General features: G+C 42.9%; 1 protein-coding gene across 9 annotated transcripts in view; it reads right to left on the bottom strand.

The window, feature by feature from the left end:
* Positions 1 to 22037, bottom strand: part of DOCK3 (dedicator of cytokinesis 3) — a 609762-nt gene that overhangs the window by 409546 nt on the left and 178179 nt on the right. For all 9 annotated transcript variants that reach the window (XM_048858121.2, XM_048858128.2, XM_048858122.2 and 6 more), the window contains exons 4-5: positions 10090 to 10145; positions 1834 to 1930 (exon numbers count right to left, since the gene is read on the bottom strand). In XM_048858121.2, the coding sequence (XP_048714078.1) occupies positions 1834 to 1930; positions 10090 to 10145 (153 nt within the window). The remainder of the gene's footprint in view (positions 1 to 1833; positions 1931 to 10089; positions 10146 to 22037) is intronic.

Genomic DNA, 22037 nt, shown 5'->3' with positions numbered 1-22037 from the left:
CATCTGAGTATCACAGGTGTAGACAAATCCTTAGAATAACTGAATGGTAAACTTAGCCTTTTAATGACACCCATGGTATGGGACTTTCCTACAAGGCTGACTCAGTACAGCAACAATATATCTCATTACTAAGGAAGCTAAATAGTATACTAATTAAATGAGATTTTTTTTAAATGCTCAAGTTACAGTTTTTGTATAATCAAAAATTTCTGCCGGCCCTGCTTAGAGCCAGACCTAATAGCACTCTAGCATTTAGAATGAACATTACAAGATAAATGAGTGCCAATGTGCCCCTGTGGTATGGATGTGGGCCTGAAAGCCAGGAGCTCCTGAATTCTAGTCTTGGCTCTGTCACTGATTCAATGTGTGCCCTCAACCAATTTAGCCATGACTTAACTTCTCCCTGCTTCAGTTTCACCATATGTAAAATGGTGATAATACTCACTTCTGAACCTATACACAAGTGCTGTGCAGCTTTGATAATGCTTCTAACATATATGAAGAGATATAGTGATACATTAATATTAATTTGAAAAGTCTGTTAGCTGGCAAGGGAAGGGGCAGTTTGCAAAGCTTCCAGCAGTTGGGGGAAAAATCTGGAGGTGGGTCTGACCCAGCCCCAGATGCCATGCAGGTTAAGAGGAAGTCTTGTCAGCAGCTGAGCCCGATGCAGGGAAGGAGCCATCAGCCAGGTCTTCCCCAATCCTGTCCCTTGCCCCACAGCGATTTACCTCTCTGCTGGCTGCCCTGGGCACCCATAACATACTGCTGGGGAAGGTCACATGACTGTTCTTGTGGCTTCCCTTTGCTTTCCCATCAGAAAGTCATTTTTCTTTGGGAAATCAAAGAAATCTGCGGTGGACATAAATTCTGCACATGCGCAGTGATGCAGAATCCCCCCAGGAGTAACACTATGTACTGTAGCTGGAAAATAGACTACTAATATTCAGGCTTAATAAAGGAGCAAAGCCACACCAGCAATACATGGAGAAATTCCTTTTAAGTCAAGGGAAGTTTCATGCATGGCTCACCTGGTGTCTCTGGCCCTAATACAGCAGATACAGTAATCATAGATAAATAGACAATAAAAGAAAAGGAAAATAAAATTTCAAATATGCAAGCTGCCTTTCTTGCTTTTTGTTCCCTTTGACAATGGGATCAGGCCAGCCATTTCTCAAAATTTTGTGTGGCCAGAAAACTTGAACCAAATGTAGCATCAAATGAAAACAAGAACGTTACCAAGAAAGTTAATTTTAAAAGAAAATCAACTCAAGAAGCCTTCTCTTAATTTATTTAACACATTTTTATTTCTGAACAGAGACAATGATCTAACTCAGAATTTATTTTGGTAGGGCTCTCTCTGTTTTCGAGCACCAATTAGGTAAGTTTTGAAGAAGCTGATGCTACGCTATAGGAAATATTTACATTTACAAACTGTGTTGAATAATCCTTCAGAGTCATTTATGGAAAAGTTCTTAAAGGTAGTCCTTGAAGTTCATGTGTTATTAAACAGGGTTATTCACACACAGATACCATAAGAATTCTTAAAATGTTGAATGATTAATCTATAAAACTCACCATCAGTTTTTGGCAATGGAAATTTTAGACAACAGAAGAGTTGAGACCATCCACAATTTCAGATGTAGTCAATAGCAGCCGCAAATGCTCACTACCTCTAAAAGTCACTCCCAGAATAATTTGCTAATATTATTCCACAGGTTCCCAACATGTCACATGTACAACAATCATTTCTTAGATGGAGTAAATGGTGTGAAACACAACACTTGTTTCTACACACGGTGGAATAAAAAACACTGTTCTCACTGTACCTACCACATACAGCTGTTTCCAGAGGATAGCCCATTCCTGGAGCGTTGCTGTGACTTCAGTCACAACAGAATCTTCAAGTGGAACTACTGTTTCATACTGTCTGTAAAACAGAAAAATACTGTTTACAAAGGCTCTCATGAAAAGGTAGAAATCAATATAAATGACCTGAAATCCATGTAAGCAATATATATAGAAAAGAACAATTATTACAACATGCTCTCCAAAAACTGGCCAATCAATCAGACTGCCTTTCCAGGGGCTCTAAATTGAGCTCTGAAGCCCATAGGAATGTTTACATTGTTTTCTTTTTTTTATCAAATTTACCTTGTGACACAAAGACATTATTATTATTTATATTACAGCCAATTAAAGAAAAATAGGTACTTTGCATTTCTAATGTCTATAGTCTATTAAATGTTAAACACTTCTAAGAATTTTTAAACACAATATTCTAGCAATAGCCCTCTATTATGCTGAACACATTACATATCTTCAGGAAGTAGAACAACTGTCACTCCATTATCTCCTGCAAGGAACCTGCAAAGAGAGGGAGTATTTCCTAATTATATGAGAGCACTATTTAATTATCATTCTAGTAAAGTTCAATATTAGAGTCTTTCTGATTATGATGTGCTAATATCCCTTATGCGCCATCCTATGCCCATCCCACAGCCAAAGTAACCAGGTTGTGCCTGGGGAGTTCCACAGGAATGAAGTGTCTCCTCAAGACTATGCTGATCCTCTCCCCTATGTTCAGCACTCTGGCCAACAAATCCATTACTCTATGGATCCACTAGTTATGCACCTTCCTCAGCCCCGAGACCCTTTAAAGCAGTGGGTTACAAAGTCTCTGTGTGGGCTTCCTGTCCACCAACTAAGGAGAAGAATCACACTAGTTCCACTGTGTTCAGGGTCTTCCACACCCATAGAAGGAGAAGCAGGATTCCTCCACACCATCTGAGCACACGGTATGGTAATAATATAATGTGATTTAGTGTAATAATCTGCTTTTTATATTATTGGAGCCATCAGTTCCTTTACTTGGCCTTTTAAATGGAACAAATACAAATGCTAGGTATCGTACAACAACTAGCAAGAACTATGGAAGTAAAGTGTATCTCAAGCTTCTACTATTCTAGCAATTAAAAAACAAAAAACAAAAATAATCTGTGACAGGCATCAGTGTTTCTGAAATATCAAGTGCTAGATTGTCGAATTTATTCACAGATCTGAGTAGAGGAGTGATGTAGGAGCTACACTGACTCTAAAGAAGCTCCAGGAGAAACTGCTTCAGGAGGCACAATCCCAGCACTGCAAAGAACACTAGAGGCGTGCACTCACTGCCCTTCCTCTTGGATGATACATATTTCTCCCTGCTCTCTGAACCTAGCCAGCTCTGTGAGCTTTTGCAGTGGGTAGGGCCATGGTTTCACCTACTCCTCACCAAATTTAGGCTACTTGCTGTTCCCCCCCTTATGCAGGGTGTGAAAGAGAGAGAAAGAAAGCAGTCATTTCCCCCCTCACCTTCCCCTTGTGTACTCATGCTAGCTCCAAATAAATAACAGAAATTGAAGATTTATCTAAATAAAAGACTGCATTTTTTACATGTAAAACCAAATTCTCAAAACAAACTTTAATTTGGTTTTCCCATCATCTTTGCAACATTTAATTTTAATCCATTTATCCAGGAGTTTTATAATTGTGCCTCACTACAAACTAAAGCTAATGTTAGAAAATGGTTACAATATTGAGTCAATATGTATTTCTCTAAATACTCAGTGTGATGCTCTGTACCTCGGGGGTACACCCTACACCCCCATGTTAATCTTTATAAAATGATTGTGTGGTATCCAATGCAAAGTTTGTCATGTTGGGTGTCTTCAGAAGGCTCATAATGCACTGAGCATGGTTGTTATAGTGATGTTATAGTAATTGTTACAGTAATGTTATAGTAAGGTTATAGATTATAATTTCATGTATCTAGTTACGAGGCTGAAAATGTATCCTCATGGCTTAAAGCAAGCCCATGCAAAAACTCTCCAAGAACAGAGAGGCAGTTCACACCTTGTCAGGGCATGGATGGTACAAACCTAGGACAGCCTCACAGGAACAATGGACACTGGCTTAGGCAGCAACAAAAGAATCTGTTAAACCCTTGAGGGAGTCACCCCCCTCCTTTGGGCATTTGGCACTGCAATGAGGTAATGCTCCCTGAAGGGGAGGGCGGGAAACAAAGTCAAGAGGAAAGAAAGGACATGATAAAAGGGAGAGACATTTTGCCATTCTCTCTCTCTTCCACCTACATCTACAGACACCACCACGACCAAGTGACTGAACCACTGATCAAAGGGGAGAGCTTGGCTGAAGACCCAGCCTGTGGTGAGACGCATCTAAGTTTTAAGGATACTGAAAGTGTTAAGATCAGCTTAGAATGCGTTTTGCTTTTATTTCATTTGACCAAATCTGACTTGTTATGCTTTGACTTATAATCACTTAAATCTACCTTTATAGTTAATAAATCTGTTTGTTTATTCTACCTGAAGCAGTGCATTTGGTTTGCAGTGTGTCAGAGACTCCCCTTGGGAGAACAAGCCTGGTACATATCAATTTCTCTGTTAAATTGATGAATTTATATAAGCTTGCAGCGTCTAGTTGGCATAATTGGACACTGCAAGATGAAGGTTCCTAGGATTGTTTCTGGGACCGGAGATATTGTCCAGTGTCATTCACTTGCAAGTAGCTGGGAGCAGCTTACATGCCAGAGGCTGTGTGTGAACAGCGCAGGAGTAGGGGTTCTCACTGCAGATTTTGCCACCAATGAATTAAAGGAGGCCGATGTACCTTACAGCAGTGGTTGGTGCACACAGTGATCAACAAATGTCTGCAAAGACTGATACAATTTTTAATGCCAGATGAAGGTGTGAGATGACCAGGTAATCACCTCACAAATTTATGAGGCAGATGCTTATGCCTTACGACCCAAGAAGTTGTCAACCTCTTATTTAATGGCATTTAACAATTTTGGATGTGGCCATTTGGCCTAGTCATTATAGTGGAGTGGTAGCTTTCCTACAGTTAAAGTGGAGGATGGCTTACTGTTTAAAAGATGACTATATTAAGTACTCTAAAGTCCACATGCTGGTTCAGTTGGTCTTGCAGTTTGCCGTAAATCATAGGGAGTGCAAGGAGCACAGGGTTAGTGGTACAATTATGAGGTCATTTGAGAGAGGGGTTTTTGAGGTACAACTCCACCTAAAAAAATGTGTTTATAAAACATGGTTCTTATAACTTTTTTTAAATAAAACTATGGCTCTGTTCCCCCCAAATTGGTATCATCCCTTGGGATTTATCTCAGCTATTGATCAGCAACGACTGCCCCTTTGAAGAAGTAATAGTGAAAAGATACTGAGGACAGAATCTGTTACTCCAATATGGAGTAAAAGGATTAACTAAGAGAGTGAAATGTACATGGTGACATACTGTGGCCACTGAAACTGAGCTATACTGAAGTACTATAAGTTTGAGCTCTATCCTTACCAGCTTTCGTGGAATGTGTGTTTTACTTGTTCATTGCCTGCAGGGGCTGCTTTTCGATACTTTGATCTGAGATCAAAAGTTTTGGTTTAAGAGCAATATTTTAAAATGCTCAAAAATCAACATGTACATCCTGATTTTAGATTTATTTTATTTATTTATTTTTACTTTAGTAGTATTATCAAGGAAAATAGCTGTGATTAAATAAAGGGGAGATGAAAGACTAGTAAACAAGGTAATACAATCATGACTCATGTTTAAAGCTAAGATTTTGTCACAGCTATTTTTACTAAAAGTCATGGACAGGTCACAGGCAATAATGAAAAATTCATGGAAGCCTGTGACCTGTCTCTGACTTTTACTAAAAATATCCATGACAAAATGAGGCACCTGGGAAGCTGTGGGAAGGCTGGGAGCTCCAGGGTCCCCCTCCACTGGAAGCTTCAAGCTGTGGGGGTCCCCCCTGCCACTGCGGTAGAGGGGGTATCCCACAGCTCCCTGCCTTTGCAGGCGGCGGAGAACCCTGCAGCTCCCAGCCAGCGCTGACTGAAGTCATGGCGGTCTTTGGAAATCACAAAATCCGTGACTTCCATGACCTCCACGACTAAATTGCAGCCTTATTCATGTTCAACCATTTCCTATGTGACTTAGTGAGATCAAAGCAAAGCAAGTCACTGGGTCAACTGGTCAAGGGGTTAAATTATACCTAGCCCTTCTAACATGAACTGCTCATCACATTTTCAGATTCTCATAACTTTTTGGTGCAGACTTGGAAAAAGAGGGAGAATTTCAGGGGGTGTTGGTGTACAGCACTGTAAATCCATACCTCCTCCATTTCTGTCCCCTTCTTCAAAGCTTGCCCTCACTGACTCCATTTCACACTGTGCACCATTCATGCATCTTCTGCCTATCTCTTGTGAACATATCAGTCCTGGAAGGGGTCATGGAATTCAGCGTGAGGAAAAGACCACACAGTTATCATGACCGCCTCCTCCTGAATCACTGGCACCTCAAAGGAACTCTCCCCATTTTCCTTCTGCTGTGGTGTGGCCTGAAAGAAACTGCCTGTTCTGCATGGGGAGATGAAGCACGGTGGCATTTTACTTGGCTTTTCCCCCACAGGAGGCTCCATATGGAGAAGACAAAAGAGCAAAATCTCTGTATCTGAGAACTCATGTACAAGGGACCCACAATGGGGGACTAAAGAGTAGACTTTCATCCAGCACAGTGCTTGTAGCTCCCAGCTGGCTTGTCTTTTACCTGCTTTACATTCTGTAGATTAAGGCAGTAGAGGATCCAAAATGGCATTTCAGCATGATACACTAGCTGTTTCTTTGGTCTGAGTCAAGGAATGATGGGGGAGCCTAGAAAGGGAGGAGCTGGGAACAAAAATTCCCGTATCCTAATTGGACACCATGTGTCTGATGGACCAAATACACAAACACCCATCTATCTGTACCAATGGTGATCATGCCCCAGGTAAATAATGTGTATAACTCTGCACTGGCTTTTGTATGAATTCCTTGATTTTAAAGGTTTGCATGGGTATATCTGAAGGAAGAACAGGGACCTGAGAGTCTTGTAATTAATAATCCCATTCTTAATGTGTTTGAAAAGTTCATATTTGCCTCTGACAAATTATTTTCTATAGTCCATTTATCATTTTAGTGTACCTTCAGGATCCTTGTTAAAGAAGTTTCTTTATCAGCCTATAAAACACTTAGAATAATGTTGCTTTTTATGTGGAACCGAGATCTTAAACAGTAAGTCAAAGATCAGATCAGTGGCTTGCACTGAAAATGTACACCAAATGGAGAATCAAAATGATTGCCTGTTGGCAACAACTTGAGAACTGGGAATCAGGAAAGCTGAAAATCATCTAGTTTCTGTTGGGCTCTTCGTAAAATGTCACTGAACTACAAAAGAGGGGTTGAAAAATAACCCAGTATACATTAAAGAAATCTTCTGGAGGTAGAAAAAAACCCAGACAATATTGTCTTACGTGAGAATAGGTAAATAATAATTTCACTGAATCTAAAGAAAACTTTTCCTAAAGATTCTTTTTAGAAAATGGTTTGCAAGCTTCTTTCATTACTGACAAGAAAGTACATTCTGCTAGATTAACTCTAACCTTCAAGTATGTGGTTGAATTTAAAGAGAGTGCATAACAGGATTACAGTTAAACCATTGAAGCATCATGGCTCAGATTCCTATAAGCTTGCATTCTTCTATACACTACGTCTACACTTTCAATGAAATGTCATGTTGTGTCTGCCTAAATCTTAAATTGGTCAAATGTCCTGCTGTACAATTTAATAAAGGTCTTTACTGGTCTACTTTATAACATCATAAACATTTTTTTTAACCTGTAAATTGCATTTCTTCAATGGACAAGGTCAGACTCTAAATAGATAGGTTTTCACGTACGTCACACTTGAACAAGCATGAGTAACTAAAGTTTAAATTCCAGTGCAGGTTGTCTTGAGGCTCCCTTTAGCTTCCCCAGCCTTGAATGCCAGAATGTTTCTAATGAAATACACTTACAAGCTGGGCATTGAAAGAAACTAAGCTAAAGTTAAGTTTTGCTTAAGCTAAGCTAAGTTTTGGACACTGTTTCTGTATCCCTTGATTGTTTTGCCCTGCACTCATACAGTTCCTCAATATGCCAGAGCAGTTCTTCACAGCAATGATCTCCAGCATCTCTGTAGCTCAGTCTTAGTTGCTAACGCCTCATGGAAGCAAGGAGATGTTGCCTTCAATGGTTCATACGCCAATTTTGCTGATTTGTGGGTCACTGATCTCATTTCAGAGTGGTAGCCGTGTTAGTCTGTATCAGCAAAAACAATGAGGAGTCCTTGTGGCACATTAGCGATTAACACATTTATTTGGGCTTTTGTGGGCTAGAACCCACTTCATTCACAAAAGCTTATGCCCATATAAATGTGTTAGTCTCTAAGGTGCGACAAGGACTCCTCGTTGTTTTTACTGATCTCATTGTTTCCTTCGGAAGTTTATATTTCTTTGGTACATAACACCACCTAATGCACAGATTTTTTTTCAGCCTGTAATGGTTCAATAGCCTGATACTTACTTTGAAATGTCAAATCCCCCTTCTAAGTTATTAGCTTAGTTACTGTCTCTTGAAACATGTAATGTCAACAAAATATTGCATGAAAGGGGTCATAAAACAGCAAGGCCTTCTGTTCCCAAGTTTTGACTGTGTACAGCTGATCAAATTTTTTAAAGATGTGCCCTGAGTTATTGTATATTAATATCAAACTCTGCTCCTAGATGACAATACCTAGACTTCATCATCAGGACACTCTTTTACACACACAAAGTAAAATTTTCAAAAGTGTCTGCCTAAGTCCCTTTTGAAAAAAAGGGGGACTTTGGATCTTTGATGCTTTTAAAAATGATACTCCTAGTTCAATTTTCAAAAGTAACTTAAGCACTTAGGAGGCTAAGAATCATTAGAAGTAATTGAAGGTCTGATCATAGCAAAATAAGAGGTGCTAGCTGCATATCTGTGCTTCCTTAGCATACTATAATCAATCAAAGTGAGCCCATGTAAGTTAGAGAACAGTGAGTAGGGAGTGTGAATGGTTTCTTAAAAGTGTACATATTACTGATGACATCATCCATATGTTACTTTTCCAGTGCACAACCAGAGGAGTGTAAACACAGTCATTTTTGTTCTTCCAATATTAAAAATACAATTGGGACATTGACAAATGGAGGACAGAACCCCACAGAATGACATTTGATTTTCAAGGTTCAAAGAGTATCATTAGGACCCTACCAAACTTACAGTCCATTTTGATCAATTTCACTCTCACAGGATTTTTAAAATCATAAATTTCATGATTTCAGCTATTTAAATCTGAAATTTCATGGTGTTGTAATTGTAGGAGTCGTTACCCAAAAAGGAGTTGGGGGTGGGGGTGGTCACAAGGTTATTGTATGGGGGGTTGTAATATGCTACTCTTACTTCTGTGCTGCTGCAGGTAGCAGCGGTGCTGCCTTCAGAGCTGGGCAGCTGGAGCGTGGCAGCTGCTAGCTGGGAGCCCAGATTTGAAGGCAGAGCCACCACCAGCAACAGCACAGAAGTAAGGATGGCATGGTATGGTATTGACACCCTTACTTCTGTGCTGCTGCCTGCAGAGCTGGGTCCTCAGTCAGCAGCCGCCACTCTCCAGCCACCCAGCTCTGAAGGCAGCAAAGCAGAAATGAGGGTGGCATGGTATGGTACTGCCATCCTTACTTCTGCATCACTCCTGGCGGGGCGCTACCTTCAGAGCTGGGCCCCTGCAAACAGCCGCTGCTCTCCAGCCACCCAGCTCTGAAGACAGCGCAGAAGAAAGGGTGGCAATACTGCAACCCCCCTAAAATAACCTTCCAACCTCCCTGCAACTCCCTTTTGGGTCAGGACCCCCAATTTGGGAAAGGCTGGTCTCTCCATGAAATCAGTATAGTATAGGGTAAAAGCACACAAAAGACTGGATTTCACGGCGAGAGACCAGATTTCACAGTCTGTGATGCATTTTTCATGGCTGTGAATTTGGTAGAGCCCTAAGTATCATACACAACAAGAAAGAAAAAATAATAAATTTGAGGGGGGGAGTTTTTGACAATCTCCCTTCAAAATTCCAACCAGATCATTTCTCAGATTCTCTCCATTTACACAAATGAGGCAACTTCTTAATAATCAAGAAAAATACTCACCCTCTGTTACTGACGATTGCCTTTTTCAAGTGAATATAGTTAGCAGGAAAGATCCCCTGCAAAAGAGAATAATAATTCCACTTGTCAGAAAAATACAATTATAGCTCTGAACAGTTTTCATTCTAACAAAATTAGCAAACATTTGATAATTGCCAACTTTCCAATTTCATCTATAGTGTGAAACAAGCTATCACTGTCAAAATCAATATTCAAATGATAGTAACATCAGATGGCTTCAATTTATCTCAGAATAGGACAGTATGTTGATTTGACAATTATGTAAGTTATATAACCGTTCATTCTTGGAAAAAAAAATTTCATTATGGGGAAGTTTTGTGAATGTATCCAACAAAAATATCACAGCAAACAGATCAAAACATCTGAAAGCACTGTAACTCTAAAAAGTAACTTTTAAAAATCATGAATTTTCTAGTTTGAAATAGAATACTGGGCTCCAACAATACTTTCTATTTTTTCCTCTTTGCTCTTTACAAGAGTTTCAATTTTTGCTGTTGAGTTAATTCAAAGCATATTTATGCTGTTATCTGTTGTGGTTTCTCTGACTGTCAAATTGTGGATTTAATCCTCAGAATTAAACTGCTTTCCTTCACACTCCACCCCTTGAAAATGTATCATCACTCTTTTTGTCCTCTAATCTTGACAATTCCTAAGTGGGGTACTTTGCATTTGTCCTTATTGAATTCCATCGTATTTACTTCAGACCAGTTTATCCAGATCATTTAGAATTTTAATCTTATCCTTCAAAGCACTTGCAACCCCTCCCAGCTTGGTATCATCTGCAAACTTTATAAGTGTACTCTCTATGCCGGGGGCGGGGGGGGGCAAACTTTTTTGCCCGAGGGCCACATCTGGGTGGGGAAATTGCATGCAGGGCCATGAATGTAAGGCTGGGGCAGGGGTGTGGGAGAGTGTGTGGGATGTGGTGCGGTGTGCAGGAAGGGGCTCAGGGCAAGGGGTTGGGGCAGAGGAGGGGCGCGGGGCATATGAGGGGGCTCAGGGAAGAGGGTTGGGGTGCAGGAGAGGGTGCAAGGTGCAGGGGGTTGGGGTGCAGGAGGGGTGCAGGGTGCAGCAGGGGCTCAGGGCAGGGAGTTGGGGAGTAGGGTGCAGGAGAGGTTCGGGGCCCAGGCTCCGGCCCAGTGCCATTTACCTGGAACAGCTCCAGGGTGGCAGTGGCACGCACTGGGCTCAGGGCAGGCTCCCTGCCTGCCTGCCCTGGCCCCGTGCCACTCCCAGAAGCAGCCAGCACCACGTCCCTGCGGCCCCTGGGGGAGGGGAAGCAGAGGGCTCCGTGCACTGCCCTTGCCTGTGGATACCTCCCCCGAAGCTCCCATTGGCTGCTGTTCCCCATTCCTGGCCAAGGGGAGCTGCAGGGGGCAGTGCCTGCAGGCGAGGGCAGCACACTGAGCCCTCTGCCCTCCCTCCCCCAGGGGCCGCAGGGACGTGGTGCTGGCTGCTTCTGGGAGCGGCGCGAGGCCCTCAGCACACCATGGAGGTGGCAATCCTGCGGGCCAGATCCAAAGCTCTGACAGGCCAGATCCGGCCAGCAGCCATAGGTTGTCCACCTCTGCTCTAGGCCATTAACTAAAGCATGGATGAAGATATTGAACAGAACTAGACCAAGAACTTCCAGCATGACTGTGAACTACTGATAACTACTCTCTGGGAACAGTTTTCTGACCAGTTTTGCACCCACCTTATAGTAGCTCCATCTAGGTTGCATTTACCTAGTTTGTTTATGAGAAGGTCATGCGAGACAGTATCAAAAGATTTACAAACGTCAAGATATACCACATCTACCACTCCCCCCCCCTCCACAAGGCTTATTACCCTGTCAAAGTAAGCTATCAGGTTGGTTTGACACGATTTGTTCTTGACAAATCCATGCTGACTTATTTATCACCTTATTATGTTTGCAAATTGATTGCTTAATTATATGCTCCATTATCTTTCCGGGTACAGAAGTTAAGCTGACTGGTCTGTAATTCCCCAGGTTGTCCTTATTTCCCTTTTTATAGATTGGCACTATATTTGCCCTTTTCCAGTCTCCTGGAATCTCTCCTGTCTTCCATGACTTTTCAAAAATAATCGCTAATGGCTCAATATCTCCTCAGTCAGTTCCTTAAGTATTCAAGGATGTATTTCATCAGGCCTTGGTGACTTGAAAACATCTAATTTGTCTAAGTAATTTTTAACTTGTTCTTTCCCTATTTTACCCTCTTCTGATCCTACCTCATTCTCACTGGCATTCACTATGTTAGACATCCAATTACCACCAACATTCTTGGTGAAAACCGAAACAAAGAAGTCATTAAGCACCCCTGCCATTTCCACATTTCCTGTTATTGTTTTCCCCCCTCATTGAGTAATGGGCCTACCCTCTCCTTGGTCTTCCTCTTGCTTCTAATGTAACTGTAGAATGTTTTCTCGTTACCCTTTATGTCTCTAGCTAGTTTGATCTCCTTTTGTGCTTTGGCCTTTCTAATTTTGTCTGTACATACTTGTTATTTTTTTATATTCATCCTTTGTAATGTGACCTAATTTCCACTTTTTGTACCACTCTTTTTTGATTTTTAGATCATTGAAGATCTCCTGGTTAAGCCAGGGTGATCTCTTGCCACACTTCTTATCTTTCCTAAGCAGTGGGATAGTTTTCTTTTTTGCCCTTACTAACAGAGGCACCAACTTTCCTTGGCAGCGGTGGGTGCTTGCGCCCCCAGGCCCTGGCCCGACTCCGCCCCCTCCCTGCCCCTATTGGACCCCTCCCCAAATTCCTGCTCCAGCCCCGCCTCTTCCCCAAGCATGTCATGTTCCTCCTCCTCACCCCTCCCTCCGAGCACTTGCCATGCAAAACAGCTGTTCTGCAGCGCAAGCACTGGGAGGGAGGCAGGAGAAGCAGGACGCAGCGGTGTGCTAAGGGGAGGCGGAAGCAAGCTTGGGTGGGGAGGTAGGGCGGGGAGCTGCCAGTCGGTGCAGAGCACCCACCAATTTTTCCCCGTGGGTGCTCCAGCCCCAGCGTACCCATGGAGTCAGTGCCTACACTTAATAATGTCTGTTGGGAAAAACTGCCAACTGTCTTCAATTGTTTTTCCCCTTAGACTTGCTTCCAATGGGATCTTACCTATGGAGTTCGCTAAAGTCTGCCTTCTTGAAATCCATTATCTTTATTTTGCTGTTTTCCCTCCTACCATTCCTTAGAATCATGAACTCTACCATTTCATGTCAGTAGGGGAACACTTCAATCTCCCTGGACATTCTATAACAGATTTAAAAAACAGCCATACTTCAAAAAAAAAAAAAAAGTCAAAAACAGACTTCAAAGAGAAACTGCAGAGCTACAATTCATTTGCAAATTTAACACCATTGATTTGTGCTTGAATAGGGACTGGAAGTGGCTGGCTCACTACGAAAGCAAATTTTCCCTCCCTTGATACTGACACCTCCTCATCATAGAATATTGGGGTTGGAAGAGACCTCAGGAGGTAATCTAGTCCGACCCCTGCTCAAAGCAGAATCAATCCCCAACTAAATCATCCCAGCCAGGGCTTTCTCAAGCCTGACCTTAAAAACCTCTAAGGAAGGAGATTCCACCACCTCCCTAGGTAACCCATTCCAGTGCTTCACCACCCTCCTAGTGAAAAAGTTTTTCCTAATATCCAACCTAAACTCCTGCACTGCAACCTGAGACCATTACTCCTTGTTCTGTCATCAGCTACCACTGAGAACAGTCTAGGTCCATGCTCTTTGGAAACCCCTTTCAGGTAGTTGATAGCAGTTATCAAATCCCCCCTCATTCTTCTCTTCTGCAGACTAAAAAATCCCAGTTCCCTCAGCCTCTCCTCATAAGTCATCTGCTCCAGGCCCCTAATCATTTTTGTTGCCCCTTGCTGGACTCTTCTCAATTTTTCCACATCCTTCTTGTAGTGAGGGGCCCAAAACTGGACACAGTACTCCAGATGAGGCCTCACCAATGTCAAATAGAGGGGAACGATCACGTCCCTCGATCTGCTGACAATGCCCCTACTTATACAGCCCAAAATGCTATTAGCCTTCTTGGCAACAAGAGCACACTGTTGATTCATATCTAGCTTCTCGTCCACTATAACCCCTAGGTCCTTTTCTGCAGAACTGCTGCCTAGCCATTCGGTCCCTAGTCTGTAGCGGTGCATGGGATTCTTCCATCCTAAGTGCAGGACTATGCACTTGTCCTTGTTGAAACTCATCAGATTTCTTTTGGCCCAATCCTCTAATTTGTCTAGGTCCCTCTGTATCCTACCAACCACTCCTCCCAGTTTAGTGTCATCTGAAAACTTGTTGAGGGTGCAGTCCACGCCATCCTCCAGATCATTAATGAAGTTATTGAACAAAACCAGCCCCAGGACAGACCCTTGGGGCACTCCGCTTGATACCGGTTGCCAACTAGACATGGAGCCATTGATCACTACTCGTTGAGCCTGACAATCTAGACAGCTTTCTATCAACCTTATAGTCCATTCATCCAGCCCATACTTCTTTAACTTGCGGGCAAGAACACTGTGGGAGACCGTATCAAAGTCTTTGCTAAAGTCAAGGAATAACACATCCACTGCTTTCCCCTCATCCACAGAGCCAGTTATCTCATCATAGAAGGCAATTAGATTAGTCAGGCATGACTTGCCCTTGGTGAATCCATGCTGACTGTTCCTGATCACTTTCCTCTCCTCTAAGTGCTTCAGAATTGATTCTTTGAGGACCTGCTCCATGACTTTTCCAGGGACCGAGGTAAGGCTGACTGGCCTGTAGTTCCCCAGATTCTCCTCCTTCAATTTTTTAAAGATGGCACTACATTAGCCTTTTTTTAGTCATCTGGGACCTCCCCCGATCGCCATGAGTTTTCAAAGATAATGGACAATGGCTCTGCAATCACATCCGCCAACTCCTTTAGCACCCTTGGATGCAGTGCATCCAGCCCCATGGACTTCAAGAATCAATCCTGAAGCACTTGCATGAGAGGAAAGTGATCAGGAACAGCCAGCATGGATTCACCAAGGGAAGGTCATGCCTGACTAATCTAATCGCCTTCTATGACGAGATTACTGGTTCTGTGGATGAAGGGAAAGCAGTGGATGTATTGTTTCTTGACTTTAGCAAAGCTTTTGACACGGTCTCCCACAGTATTCTTGTCAGCAAGTTAAGGAAATATGGGCTGGATGAATGCACTACAAGGTGGGTAGAAAGCTGGCTAGATTGTTGGGCTCAACGGGTAGTTATCAATGGCTCCATGTCTAGTTGGCAGCCGGTATCAAGTGGAGTGCCCCAAGGGTCGGTCCTGGGGCCGGTTTTGTTCAATATCTTCATAAATGATCTGGAGGATGGTGTGGATTGCACTCTCAGCAAATTTGCGGATGATACTAAACTGGGAGGAGTGGTAGATACGCTGGAGGGGAGGGATAGGATACAGAAGGACCTAGACAAATTGGAGGATTGGGTCAAAAGAAATCTGATGAGGTTCAATAAGGATAAGTGCAGGGTCCTGCACTTAGGACGGGAGAACCCAATGCACTGCTACAGACTAGGGACCGAATGGCTAGGCAGCAGTTCTGCGGAAAAGGACCTAGGGGTGACAGTGGACGAGAAGCTGGATATGAGTCAGCAGTGTGCCCTTGTCGCCAAGAAGGGCGATGGCATTTTGGGATGTATAAGTAGGGGCATAGCGAGCAGATCGAGGGACGTGATCGTTCCCCTCTATTCGACATTGGTGAGGCCTCATCTGGAGTACTGTGTCCAGTTTTGGGCCCCACACTTCAAGAAGGATGTGGATAAATTGGAGAGAGTCCAGCGAAAGGCAACAAAAATGATTAGGGGTCTGGAACACATGAGTTATGAGGAGAGGCTGAGGGAGCTGGGATTGTTTAGCCTGCAGAAGAGAAGAATGAGGGGGGATTTGATAGCTGCTCTCAACTACCTGAAAGGGGGTTCCAAAGAGGATGGCTCTAGACTGTTCTCAATGGTATCAGATGACAGAACGAGGAGTAATGGTCTCAAGCTGCAGTGGGGGAGGTTTAGATTGGATATTAGGAAAAACTTTTTCACTAAGAGGGTGGTGAAACACTGGAATGCGTTACCTAGGGAGGTGGTAGAATCTCCTTCCTTAGAGGTTTTTAAGGTCAGGCTTGACAAAGCCCTGGCTGGGATGATTTAACTGGGAATTGGTCCTGCTTCGAGCAGGGGGTTGGACTAGATGACCTTCTGGGGTCCCTTCCAACCCTTATATTCTATGATTCTATGACTTGTGCTCGTCCAGCTTTTCTAAATAGTCCCGAACCACTTCTTTCTCCACAGAGCGCTGGTCACCTCCTCCTCATACTGTGCTGCCCAGTGCAGTACTCTGGGAGCTGACCTTGTTCGTGAAGACGGAGGCAAAAAAAAACATTGAGTACATTAGCTTTTTCCACATCCTTTGTCACTAGGTTGCCTCCCTCATTCAGTAAGGGGCCCACACTTTCCTTGACTTTCTTCTTGTTGCTAACATACCTGAAGAAACCCTTCTTGTTACTCTTAACATCCCTTGCTAGCTGCAACTCCAAGCACGATTTGGCCTTCCTGATTTCACTCCTGCATGCCTGAGCAATATTTTTATACTCCTCCCCAGTCATTTGTCCAATCTTCCACTTCTTGTAAGCTTGTTTTTTGTGTTTAAGATCAGCAAGGATTTCACCGTGAAGCCAAGCTGGTCACCTGCCATATTTACTCTTCTTTCTACACATTGGGATGGTTTGTTCCTGCAACCTCAATAAGGATTCTTTAAAATACAGCCAGCTCTCCTGGACTCCTTTCCCTTTCCTGTTATTATTCTCCCAGAGGATCCTGCCCATCAGTTCCCTGAGGGAGTCAAAGTCTGCTTTTGTGAAGTCCAGGGTCTGTATTCTGCTGCTTTCCTTTCTTCCCTGTGTCAGGATCCTGAACTCGACCATCTCATGGTCACTGCCTCCCAGGGGTTCCCAACCTCTTTAGCTTCCCCTACTAATTCTTCCCGGTTTGTGAGCAGCCGGTCAAGGAGAGCTCTGCCCCTAGTTGGTTCCTCCAGCACTTGCACCAGGAAATTGTCCCCTATACTTTCCAAAAATTTCCTGGATTGTCTGTGTACTGCTGTATTGCTCTCACAGCAGATATCAGGGTGATTGATGTCCCCCATGAGAACCAGGGCCTGCGATCTAGTAACTTCTGTTAGTTGCCGGAAGAAAGCCTCGTCCATCACATCCCCCTGGTCTGGTGGTCTATAACAGACTCCCACCACGACATCACCCGTGTTGCTCACAGTTCTAAACTTAATCCGGAGACTCTCAGGTTTTTCTGCAGTTTCATACCGGAGCTCCGAGCAGTCATAGTGCTCTTACATACAATGCAACTCCCCCACCTTTTCTGCCCTTCCTGAACAGTTTATATACATCCATGACAGTACTCTAGTCATGTGAGTTATCCCACCAAGTCTCTGTTATTCCAAACACATCATAATTCCTTGACTGTGCCAGGAATTCCCGTTCTCCCTGCTTGTTTCCCAGGCTTCTTGCATTTGTGTACAGGCACATAAGATAACGCGCTGATCATCCCACTTTCTCAGTATGAGGCAGGAGTCCTCCCCTCTCGCGCTCTCCTTTTTGTGCTTCCTCCCAGTATCCCACTTACCTCAGAGTTTTGGTCTCCTTCCCCCAGTGAACCTAGTTTAAAGCCCTCCTTACTCAGTTTATTTATTGGGAGTGAGCCACATCCACCCTGATTCAACTGGCCCTATCAACACTGTTTCTCCACTTGTAAGGTAACTCCCTTCTCTTCATGTGTCAGTATATTTATGCCTGCATCTGTAATTTTCACTCCATGCACCTGAAGAAGTGGTTTTTCTTTTTTTACCAATGAAAGCTTATGCCCAAAGAAATCTGTTAGTCTTTAAGGTGCCATTTCGTTGTTTTTACCATTTCATGATCACTTTCATCCAAGTCTCCTTCCACTTTAAAATTCTCAACCAGTTCCTCCATATTTGTCAAAATCAAATCTAGAACAGCCTCTCCCCTAGTAGCTTTTTCCACATGCTTAAGTGTTTGCCGGTTTGGGGCCCTAATGACTTCTGATATCTTTCTCTCCGATATAATATTTTGTGTCCCGGTTTGCTATTGTAGGTCATCAGGAAAGTGGGAAAAAATGTGAAACAACAGATTTTTTGAAGACCTATCAGTAACAGTCCATATGTAGAATATGCTCCATGTGACTAGGATATCCTTTTCAGAGACAGTTCTTTTGAATGCTTCTTCAGGTAATTTTTAAAAGCCTTTAAAGAAGTCATGTTAAGATCTATTTTGTTATATTTTCAGAGAAAATTACCTATATATTTATTGCCATTAGCATTTGTCAGAGTGGCTGGCTCTTGAAGGGAAGTTAGGCCTAGCTTCACCTGTGATTGATCAGCTAAAAGCCAGCAAGTGGCTCAGTTGGAAGTAGGTCTGCAGATTCGAGACTGGCTCTTGTGGCAGACTGAACAAGGGGATAGAGATGAAAGGGAAGAAGTCTCTGGGCCCTGCAGAAGACCCCAGGTTGAGGGGAAAGACAAGGTTTATATGTGGAACTTGTTTTAAACTGGGGGGGAAGGAGAGGAGGTCTTTCAAAGAATAAACTATGCCCTGAAGGAAGGCCTTGAAAAGATTTTGATCTGGAGGAGTCATCTCAACAAGTGAGAGACTTTTGCAGAGAGTATTGCAATTAATTGGGTGATAAATTTTAGGTAACAAAATAGCAATAGAGTAAGGCAGTACTTAGTGTAGCGAGTAGGTAGTGACTTAAAAGGAGTTAATGTATCAGATATTAACTAATGCAAAGCAGCACAAAGAAAAATAGATGACTGGTGTAAAGAAGTCCAAATTGTAGAACATTGCAATTCTGCAATCATTGTTCAATTAAATATCCCTCTCATTCATACCTCCTAATGATTGGTTACTGCTTGCACATCTTCCAAGAGCCGAAATCTATATAGGAAATACTCAAAAGCAAAAGGAAAGATACACACTTCTGACTGGAATTCACATAGACGGTCAATAGATCTAGACTTCCTCCCCCTCCCGTCTGACTTCTTTGGACTCCATATTAGCCTCTGAGGAAGTAGAAAGAAATTAAAGTACGTGGAGGCCATGCCTCCTTACATAACCTTACCTGAAGGACTCCACGTCTTCAAACAGCATCCTCATAGGCTGGCAATGATCAGCTTTTTAGAGAGTCCCAGCATTGGGGTGGTAGTGTGCAGGTGAAACCCAAGATCATGAATACATACAAATAATCTATTCAAAGAACTCCAACTATAGGAGAGCAACTCTTCTGTATTACCTTCCAAAAACCTTTCACAGACTCTCACAGGTCTTTTAGCTAGTGGCTCTTAATTTTTCAAAGAACACGTCACCAAAAATTAGGGGAAATGTATCTATGCTTACCTGAAAGCACAGATAAAGAAAAATCTTATTCTTTGAGTAATAAGATCCAGAGATCCATTACAATGGGATTTGTACAACAGTTTGCCCCCAAGATGGGAAGCAGGATCATCCCTTAAATATGAACATCCAACAGGAGGTATATTACAGAAAAGAAAGAAAAAAGAAAATCCGAGAGGTTCAGCAAGGTTCAACAAGGACAAGTGCAGAGTACTGCACTTATGATGGAAGAATCCCATGCACTGCTACAGTCTGGGTACCGACTGGATAAGAGGCAGTTCTACAGAAAAGGACCTGGGGATTGCAGTGGAAGAGAAGCTGGATATGAGTCAATAGTGTGCCCTTGTTGCCAAGAAGGCTAATGGCATACTGGGCTGCATTAGTAGCAGCACTGCCAGCAGATCGAGGGAAGTGATTATTCACCTCTATTCGGCACTGGTGAGGCCACATCTGGAGTGCCCTCCCCCCCACTACAGAAAGGATGTGGACAAACTGGAGAGAGTCCAGTGGAGGGCAACGAAAATGATTAGGGGGCTGTGGCACATGACTTACGAGGACAGGCTGAGGGAACTGGGATTATTTAGTCTGCAGAAGAGAAGAATGAGGGAGGATTTGATAGCAACCTTCAACTACTTAAACGGGAGTTCCAAAGAGGATGGAGCTGTTCTCAGTGGCAGCAGATGAGAGAACAAGCAGCAATGGTCTCAAGTATCAGTGGGAGAGGCCTAGGTTGGATATCAGGAAAAACTGTTTCACTATCATAGTGAAACTATTTCACTATCATCTTTTCGATATAAGGGATATGTGGTGTCCTTTATTAAATCCTTTAGGCAGAACATTTTGTACTGAATGTTTATGAAGAAATTATAGGAGGGTGGTGAAGCACTGGAATGGGTTACCCAGGGAGATGATGGAATCTCCACCCTTAGAGCTTTCTAAGGCCCGGCTTGACAAAGCCATGGCTGGAATAATTTAGTTGGGGTTGGTCCTGCTTTGAGCAGGGAGTTGGACTAGTTGACCTCCTGATATCTCTTACAACCCTAATCTTCTATGATTCTATATATCCTCCATCTTCACCTAGGCACTAATATGTGGAGAAGTCTTCTGCCAAAAATGGAAGTGGATAAAGACTGGGTGACCCATATGTAAAATTTTGATGAATTTATGATCATCATCTGGCTGTTTACCAGGTCTTAATGCAGTAGACAAGACTTCTCTGCCCTGAGACTCTCATGGCTCCTAAAGAGTGGACTTTGCTTCTTAAAAGAATACATTTTTTAAAAATTTTCTTTGGGAATGAATGCTATGACAGTTGTGACCTCATTTTGACCAAAACTATAGGTAGCCATTTTCTCCCAAACTGAAAGAGTCTAGCACCAATCAGAATTATAACTCTAAACAGGGCTGGTTGAAAATTTTGCAGATAGTGCTGAGGCAACTGTGGGTACCTACTAACCTCATCTCAGTACCAAAGCTATCATTTGAAGAACGGTATTTTCTCATTTTGTACTTCAGACTCTTTCAACTTCCCATACAACTTGTATTCCTTTCTATAATGTCTGACAGGAGCCAGGATTGTAAATAAACTTTTGGAGTGACTCTGAATAGCCTCAGATTTCCACAAAATTTCCCATTGTATCACTAAGACAGATGGAAATTGATTTTCCTGATCATTGGATCTCAAAGATGAAAGCCACATACACCATTGAGAAACAGAATTGTATCTCACTACATTGTTCACAGAATATCCTTCGGGTCATGGATTTTTAGGCTGAGAGGGACAATATTTCCTCCGACATTATCATTCTTTGTGAATGCATGGAGAGGAACTTAGCATGTCAGATGGCAGCTTTATTTTTGGCAGTGATACAAGGCTGAATTTGAACTTGTGTAAACTAAGGAATTCTCTGGCCTCATGAGGAGGCGGCCAGGGGCTAAGAATTAAACAGTGGGGCAAAAAGATCCCTTTACTGCCTGATTGTTCTTCCCCATCTGGGCTGCAGTCAGTCTCGCCACTCCATGGCCAACTGCTGTGGGGAGACAGCAGAAGCAGTTGGAAACAACACCCTGGCCATTATGACATGGTGACCCACAGTAAGAGATAGGTATGATAGCCCAATAGTCAGGGCAACTGGCAGTAGGATCTGGTGATGACAGCCCAATACTTTCTTAGTCTTTTAGGAGGGTCAAGAAATTTCATCCCTTTATAATCTTCCCACACAAGGAGGCATATGCTCTTATACAACTTGTCTAAAGCAGTGGCAGCCCGCCTGAGCATAAATTTCACAGTACTGTGTCTGTAATAAGCTATCCTTTGAGGGTTTGCTTGGGTGGTTGTTGATTTTTTGGCTATTTTTCAAACATAAATATTTTATTATTTGACCCCTTAGGGCAGCTGTCCAAATCAGAGTTTTCTCCCTCGAGGAGGAAGAGTTCCCTTTTGTGTGTGTGTGTTGGGAGATGTGTGCTCAAGTCCAAAGG

This window comes from Caretta caretta, chromosome 7 (assembly GCF_965140235.1).
Source record: "Caretta caretta isolate rCarCar2 chromosome 7, rCarCar1.hap1, whole genome shotgun sequence".
NCBI classification, from domain to species: Eukaryota; Metazoa; Chordata; order Testudines; family Cheloniidae; genus Caretta; species Caretta caretta.
The sequence above is the reverse complement of the archived record's forward strand: the minus strand, read 5'-3'. Positions and strand labels throughout refer to the sequence as shown.